General features: G+C 38.9%; 1 protein-coding gene across 1 annotated transcript; it reads left to right on the forward strand.

The window, feature by feature from the left end:
• The first annotated feature begins 503 nt into the window (after window positions 1-503).
• On the forward strand, window positions 504-2,460 carry LOC113471547. The gene has a single exon (XM_026830782.1). The coding sequence runs from the start codon at window positions 1,493-1,495 to the stop codon at window positions 2,429-2,431; it is 939 nt and encodes a 312-aa protein (XP_026686583.1). The 5' UTR covers window positions 504-1,492; the 3' UTR covers window positions 2,432-2,460.
• The last annotated feature ends 6,541 nt before the right edge of the window (window positions 2,461-9,001 follow it).

Genomic DNA, 9,001 nt, shown 5'->3' on the forward strand with positions numbered 1-9,001 from the left:
TAGATTTGCTTACAGATTTGTACTGGATGTACTACAAGTGGATAGCTTCAAGATTCATAGCACACGCTGGACGCGAGAGAGAGAAGAGAGAAAAAAGAAAAGGAGTGGGGGTACTGTGGCGGAGTTAACCGATTCAAATTCTTCTCGGCTCATGTCGGCTCTCTTGAATCTATTTCCTCTTCCTAACAGTGTTGACAGATCAGTATAATTTATACTAAATTTAGTGTGTGTGTGTGTGTGTGTGTGTGTGTGTGTGTGTGTGTGTGTGTGTGTGTGTGTGTGTGTGTGTGTGTGTGTGTGTGTGTGTGTGTGTGTGTGTGTGTGTGTGTGTGTGTGTGTGTGTGTGTGTGTGTGTGTGTGTGTGTGTGTGTGTGTGTGTGTGTGTGTGTGTGTGTGTGTGTGTGTGTGTGTGTGTGTGTGTGTGTGTGTGTGTGTGTGTGTGTGTGTGTGTGTGTGTGTGTGTGTGTGTGTGTGTGTGTGTGTGTGTGTGTGTGTGTGTGTTTTAACCGTCACAGTAGCACAGTGGTAAGAGGAGTGACTTGTAATCTAGGGTTGGTGGTTCGAGTCCCAATATGGGATAATATTTAGGTTGGTGATTATTACCTACGAGTTATAAAGTATATTGAATAATTGTACATTTAGATTTACATGTAGGTACCTACAATTATTTCTTTTGTTTTTTTTTAGCATGGGGTAAGTGCTCCAGTGGTCAGCCCCCACCCAGTGGTCAGCCTTTTCCCCTCATTTTGTAATTCAAATCCTATTAATAAGATCCACACTGTTAATACCCACCATGTAAATGGTTTCTCCAGTAGCCAGCCCCCCTTCCCTCAAATTAAAATCAAAACAAAAGAAATATTTCACTTCCCCACCTTTAGTCTTTCACTGAAAGAGCAGAGAGCAACAAGTGCCTGTAGTTTTCAAGAGAATGGCTTGAAAATGCGTTTTTTAATATCAACGGAAAACACATATATTTTCTGACTTATATCAATGAAAGTTGTGTTATTTTAATTCATCGTGTTCTCTTCTTCATCATAAAGGTAAGCAAATTTAACTGCTTTCATTATTTCTTAATAAAAAATACCTTTTTTATGTGGCTGGATACTGGGGCTTATGAAAGTATATCATTTCCAATAACCAGCCTCCCCGGCTGAACACTGGCAAACAATAAAAATCCTTAATTTAATGAAATTTGGTTCCAAAAATCTTCTTTTTCTTCTCTATTTTTATTTTCATATTAATATGTGACTTTTTTTTTTTTTAGTTTTCCTAGTGGTCAGCCTATTAAAACAAACTAAGAAACATGGGGGCTGGAGACTGGGTTACACAAATCCAGTAATCAGCCTAGTGTTTGTTAAGGGGGGCTGGGCATTGGTTCGGGTATGCTAGTGGTCAGCCGGGGGCTGTATATTGGCAAAACTGTGAATTTCAGTTGTCAGCCCCCGTGTGTATTGTCTCAATTTTTCCTCTTCTTGCTTCCTTTTCAGGAAAAATGTCCCTTTCATGCCCAGCTTTGCGACACAACTACAGCGAAGAAAGTTTGGCAAAGGCTTTAGAAGATATTCGCGGGGGTACTAAATCAATAAGAGAGGCTAGCCGCGAGTATGGTGTACCCAGAGGAACAATCCAAGACAGAATTCATGGTCGTGTAAAGGAAGGCCCAAGAAAAATGGGCCCTAAGTCCATTCTAACAAAAGATGAAGAAGACAACATTGTACAATGGTGCTGTAGTCTCGCAAAATGTTGTTTTCCACGGAAGATAGACGACGTGTTAAATTCAGTACAACAGCTTGTAACAGCGGATCAGAGACAAACGCCCTTCAAAGATAATCGACCAGGAAAGAAATGGTATGCAGCTTTTCTTCGTCGAAATCCTCAAGTGACAATTAGAGAAGCAGAAGGTATCACAAAGGGCAGAGCTATAATCACAGAAGAAGCAATAAAAAAGTGGTTCAGTGACCTTAAGGAATACTTAGTAGAGGAGAATGCACTGGACATATTAGACGACCCTCAGAGAATCATGAATGGAGACGAAACGAGCTTCAGCATGTGCCCTAAAACAGGAAAAGTGCTAGCTCCCAAAGGATGGAAAAATGTGTATGTTCTGAATCAGGGGAATGAAAAAGAAACAATTACTGTTTTGCTTGTATTCAATGCAAAAGGAGAAACTCTAACACCCATGGTGGTTTTTCCATACAAGCGCCCACCAAAGGCCGTAATAGAGAGCATGCCGTTGTCATGGACGCTGGGTATATCTGAAACAGGATGCATGAGAAGTGACGTGTTCTTCGAGTACATTGCCAACACTGTGAATCCTTGGTTAAACAATAACGATGTAACGAAGCCAGTTCTCTTGTTTGTTGACGGCCATAAAAGCCACCTGACTATGGAGCTTAGCACATTTTGTAGTGCCAATGGAATAATCCTTTAGGCTCTACCCCCCAACACTACACATATCATGCAACCCGCTGATGTGAGTGTTTTCAAACCTCTGAAGTCGGAATGGAAAAAGACCGTTCGAGAATGGCAAAATAAAGAGGAGAATCATAATTCCTGTCTAACAAAAACATCATTTTGTCCCCTCCTTGAAACAGTGTTAAAAAAAAAGATTTGACATTAACAATACAGAATGGTTTCAAAAGATGTGGGCTGTATCCATTGAATCCCGAAGCAGTAGATTACACTAAATGTGTTCAGAATGCTTTAGAAAACCTCAATAAGGATGACAATACAACACCCAAGATCACCATTGAAGAGATAAGAACAACAGAGATGGTATTGAAGGCAATGGAGACAAATTTACTACGCAAACTATCTCAAAGTCATCTTGACATAGTATTTGACGAGCTTAAGGAAATGCAACAGAATGTACAAAATGTACATTATGAACGTCTAAATGACAACCCACAACAGGAACCCAATGATCGTGCAAGTCAAAGCCTAGACCAAGATTCAACCTTCCAACACCTGTTCAATTCTGCTTCCATTCTCAATGTCAACGATTATGACATAGACATATCACCCGGATTGTATTCGATTGACCCTCATGGTATTCTGATACCAGCAGATATCATACATACTGAGGAACCGCAGACAGCCGACATCATACATACTGAGGAACCGCAGACAGTCGCCATCATACATACTGAGGAACAGCAGACAGTCGCCATCATACATACTGAGGAACCACAGACAAACACCATCATACATACTGAGGAACCGCAGACAGCCGACATCATACATACCGAGGAACCGCAGACAGCCGCCATCATACATACCAAGGAACCGCAGACAAACGCCATCATACATACCAAGGAACCGCAGACAAACGCCATCATGCATACCAAGGAACCGCAGACAAACGCCATCATACATACCAAGGAACCGCAGACAAACGCCATCATACATACTGAGGAACCGCAGACAAACGCCATCATGCATACAAAGGAACCGCAGACAAACGCCATCATACATACCAAGGAACCGCAGACAAACGCCATCATGCTGTAACGAAGTGAAATTTCAACAACTTCAACATTTAAAATTTTACCGGCACAATTCGTCAAACCTCAATTTCGGGAAGTAACAAACATTGAGGAACCGCAGACAAACGCCATCATACATACCAAGGAACTGCAGACAAACGCCATCATAGATACCAAGGAACCGCAGACAAACGCCATCATACATACCAAGGAACCGCAGACAAACGCCATCATACATACCAAGGAACTGCAGAATCAATCAATCCACCCCTGCCAAAATAATTAAAATTCTTCTAACACATCTCAAAGCTTATCTCTAACAACAAGCTGGCTCGATAACCATATATTTTACAAACCGAAACCCATTCAAAACAAAGGTAAAGGTAGTGAAGGGAGGAAAACCTCTCAACTCAAGGCTCCAAGTGCTATATCGTCCAGGTCATGGCGGATGTTCATGGAAACGAAAGATAAGATAAAAGAAATGAAGCAAGAAGATGTTCGAAAAAGGAAATACGAAAGGATCAAAAAGAAGGAAGAAAAAGATGCTAAAAAATCAAAGAAAACCAACAAACCAAGAAAACCTGTGAGGCGTGTCATTGAGTTTAGCAGTGAAGAAGAAGATGTTGATGGGGACCTGTAGATAGGTATACAAGCAATGCCCATGTAACAGCCATATGTAAATACCTAGGTAGGTAGTAGGTACCAGATTTACCCACCAAGAGGTACCTAGGTACCTAGCTATGATGCAGTGATGCTGAATATAACTCCTGAAGATCAGGGCTGACCACTGGAGTGTTACATGGCTGGAATATGGAATCTAACGGCTGGGCACTAGGGAAATTGTAATTTTTAACTTCTTTTTAATATAATGAAGAAACCGTTTTAATAAAAATAAATTTGGCTACTTAGTTTGAAAGAACAAGGTCTTCTTTATTACTAAAACAACTTCTTTTAGTTCAAATATTAATATTAAAGTAAATAGGCCATAATATTAAAGTAAATTAATATTAAAGTAAATTAGAAAAAAAATCTGTTAAGAGGCTGACCACTAAAGCACTTACCCTGGTTCGAAATAGACCCCCCGCTACCAATGGACAGTTCAACCCCACTGAAATGAAAGAAGCAGTAGAGCTTGTGAAGGCTGGAATGAGTGTCAGGAAAGCTGCCCAATTGAAAAATGTGAAGAAATCCACCTTGTTTGATTATGTTAAGAGGGCGGCCAAACACCCAGACCAAGAACTGACTTGTAAGCCGGCCTACAATTCTCGGCAAGTGTTTACGGAGAAATTGGAAATTGACCTGAGGGACTACTTGATCAGAACAGCTGAAATGTTCTACGGTTTCACGAAGGAGGAATCCCGAATCTTAGCATATGAGGTTGCAAAAGCTAACAATCTCAAGTATCCAACATCTTGGGATCGCGAACAAAAAGCTGGGACTGATTGGCTATACCATTATATGCAACGGCATACACAATTATCACTCAGGACACCGGAAGGCTGCAGTTTAGCGAGAGCCGCTTCATTTAACCAACACAATGTCACCAAATTCTACGACAATTTGAACCTAATGTACGAAAGGTATCCAGAGTTCTCGGATGGTACTCGAGTATTCAACTTCGATGAAACCGGAATGAACACAGTAACCAAGTCTCCCAAGATAATTGCCAAAAGAGGGACGAAGCAATGCGCAAAGGCCACATCCGGAGAAAAAGGAACGTTGGTCACCGTTTGTTGCATAGTAAGCGCATCAGGGATGACAATTTGAACTTAATGTACGAAAGGTATCCAGAGTTCTCGGATGGTACCCGAGTATTCAACTTAGATGAAACCGGAATGAACACAGTAACCAAGTCTCCCAAGATAATTGCGAAAAGAGGGACGAAGCAATGCGCAAAGGCCACATCCGGAGAAAAAGGAACGTTGGTCACCGTTTGTTGCATAGTAAGCGCATCAGGGAATACGATTCCACCTGTAATGATATTCCCAAGAGTAAACTTCCAGAGACATATGATCCATGGGGCACCACCTGGAACTTTGGGGCTAGCCAACAAATCTGGTTGGATGATGTCAGATTTATTCCTAGAAACATTGAAACACTTTGTAAAACATACTAACTCTAGTGAGGAACGACCAACCCTACTTATCTATGACAATCACGAGAGTCATCTGTCATATCAAGCTATCGACTATGCAAAAGCAAACGGAGTCAAAATTCTCACCCTTCCGCCACACACCACGAATAAATTACAGCCACTAGACGTAGGGGTGTACAAACCCTTGGAAATGTATTACAAGGCGGAGCAACACTCATGGATGAACCATAACCCTGGTAAGAATTTCACTATCTACGAAGTGGCGGCCTTTGGAATTGCAATTGCACGCTCAATGACTCCCATGACTATCATGTCTTCATTCAGAACCACGGGAATTTTCCCTTTCGACAGACATCTGTTTACTGAGTATTTCCAAATTTGAATTTGAGGATATTCGTTTTATGTAGTTGGAAATTTTCCTCTCCAAAGTGATCAAATTCGTTTTTAAGACAGGAGCCCAAAGTCATTACGTACGAGAAAAGCGTCAGCGCTCGTTTCTCTACAGTCCGTTTGCGGGTACCTAGGTCAACGAAAGTGGTGTCAAAAGATGGCAAATTCAATTTCGCATCCAATGAGCGTATCGAATGAGTGTGTCAAAAGATGGCAAATTCAATTTCGCATCCAATGAGTGTGGTCCGTGGGGGGTAATTTTGAGTCGTAAGGGAGCTACAGGCGAAAGAGTGTATCTTCTATGGTGGAATGAAACATTTGATGCACATTGCATAATTGGTGATTCTCGTGAAAAATATAACTGTCCAAATGTATTTTTTTCGTAAAGATCGTCAAAAATAATAAATAATTCAAAAAGATTTTTTTTTTTTTTTTTAAGTATTTCTTCTCTAAGAAATTCGTCCTTAAACTATGCGCGGGAAAAATAATGAGATTCAAATTTAGAAATGCGCCCTACGCTTGGCAACATTGCGTGAGACGTAACCAACCATGATCTTGCTGATCTGATCACATCGTTTTCTTTGGTTTTTGCGTTTTGTATCTGCTAATTTGACTGTTTTTCTGAATATTCTTTTTTATTCCTACCGACACACCCGAATTGGATGAAATAAGAAAGAAGTCCAAAGTTATTGAAAAAACCAAACTAAACAAGGTAAGGAAAATTATGTTCAAAGGGAAAAGAGCCAAAAAAGCAACTAAGGTGATAATCACGGACACAAGTGAAGAGGATGATGTTGAACCTGTGGGTGGTAATGATACTTGTATGATTTATGACGAACCTGGCCGAGACAAAGAAATGTGGTATCGTTGTGTAAAATGTGGTAAGTGGCCCCATCAGCTATGTAGTGGTTGGGATACGCCTGATGATTATACATGCGATTTTTGTTAAGAAAATGACTGATTTAATTTAATTTATTGTTTATTATGCGGTTTTAAAACATTTAGGCACAATTTACAAATGTAGTATGATACAAAGTGAACAAAAAATACAATAACCTATCTAAACTAGTTTATAATAAATTCTATGATAATCTATCTTAGGGGAAAAAGTTGATCCAACATTTTTGAGAATTGTACAAAGGGGACATGAAGATCAAGGCGACTGTAGTACTGATTATAAAGATTTTTAACTTTGAAAACGGGGGATAGATCAGCAAAGGTTGAAGTAGGAGTACTGAAGTAAGTTGTTGTATTAGAATTTCTAGTACGAAGCGTCGGAACTCGGTAGGATATGCAATTAGTAAGCTCAATGCAATCTATTTTATTGTTTAGAATTTTAAATAGGCATTGTAGGCTGGAGATGTTAAGCCTGGAAGATACTGGTAATATACATAATTGCTCTCTTAGGTCTTTGTACGAAATAGCTTCCGGATAGGTCGGGTAAAACCCGTTCACCCTATGGAAAAGACGTCTACAAAATAGTGCTTGTACAGATTCAAGTTTAGATATTTTATAGTTAGTGCTAGGCATCCAAACAACAGAAGCATACAGTAGTTTGGATAGGACAAGAGAAGTGAAGAGGAGAAGGAAAGGATTAGGATCATCTATTGGACGAAGAGTTCTCATGATGAAACCAAGGATTTTAAGACAGGATTGAACAGTGTTGTCAATATGTGTGTTGAAACATAGGTTACGGGAAAAGGTAACACCCAAGTCCTTTTTAAGACATACATTCTTGATAGGTATGTTGTTGATATAGTATGATGTAGGTAGTAAGGTCTGTCTCCTACTAAATTGTACGTATTCACATTTCTCAGCAGAAAAAGAAAGATTATTTTGTTCCAGCCAAATTTGAACTCTATCAAGATCTTCTTGAAGCAGTTTTGCATCTGATAAATTTGATATAGATTTATAGAGTTTTAAATCGTCTGCATAGAGTTGAAATGAGGAATGTTTAATTGCTTCAATCTCATTATTATGCAACCTAGGTACTACTTTTGATATTTTTTTACTTTTTATAAGACAGGGGACATTTTTATGCAACTTTTCTTTTACATTTCAAAGCACAAACATTTTTGTACTCTTAGTTAAACATTTAAAAAAAAAAATTGAAACAATAAAACTGCTTTTTCTACTTTTCATTAAAAAAAAAAAAAAAAAATAGGTACGTAAGAAAATGTTTTCTGTTGTTTTATCTAGAAAATTGTAAGGTAAATTTCTTTTATTTGAATATTAGTGCACGTCCGAATGTGCCCCAGGTAGTGTCCGAAGCTGCCCCAGGGGTATGGGGCACCTCCGGACAGAGAACCCTTTGGAAAAATCAAATTTTCTGAAAAACTTTTATGTTTGGGAATCTTGAAAACATATATGTTGTTCTTAAGAGTAATCTGTACCTGAATTACCAAAAATCCAGTACAAATATGGTACTAAAAAAATTAGAAAATTTGACAAAAAAAATTGTCCGAACCTGCCCCCCCTTCCCCTACCTACATAGGTAGGTAGGTACCTACCTATTACCTATGTAGTTAGTGTTTACATAAAGTGGAACTTTGAGCAGGGATGTTTGGTATATGTGGAGATCATATTATTCTTCTCGATAGAAATAAATGTACAATATACGAAGAAGTAATAACTACTTGAATAAGTGCATGATAAAAAATGGAATGAAAATATCTAAATTTGAAAATAGGTATAGGTACCTATGCTGATATTGAAAAATAGTGATAAGATAACAAAATGCGTAGATAGGTAGGTACCTATTCGATCTATTTGAGCCCCTAACTCTAATCCCTATGGTGATAAGCTCACAGCGCGTCGTACGATATTGGTAGATGACGTCATCACGGGACGTACATTGTTGCCGCTAGGTATGATATCGGCGTGTTTGAGACTCTCATGTTCCGAGGGCTATATCTCGCGATCTAGTGAACGCATTTTCTTCGTTTTAATCTCAATATTTTTACTTTTTTTTTTTTTTTTTATTTTTTTTATTTTTTTTTGAGATATAAAAAAAAATAATAAAAATACCAAA

This window comes from Diaphorina citri, unplaced genomic scaffold (assembly GCF_000475195.1).
Source record: "Diaphorina citri unplaced genomic scaffold, Diaci psyllid genome assembly version 1.1 scaffold2607, whole genome shotgun sequence".
Taxonomy (NCBI): Eukaryota; Metazoa; Arthropoda; class Insecta; order Hemiptera; family Psyllidae; genus Diaphorina; species Diaphorina citri.

Coding starts and splice junctions, on each gene's coding strand:
- LOC113471547 (XM_026830782.1), top strand. CDS start 1,493: ATGTCCCTTTCATGCCCAGCTTTGCGACACAACTACAGCGAAGAAAGT.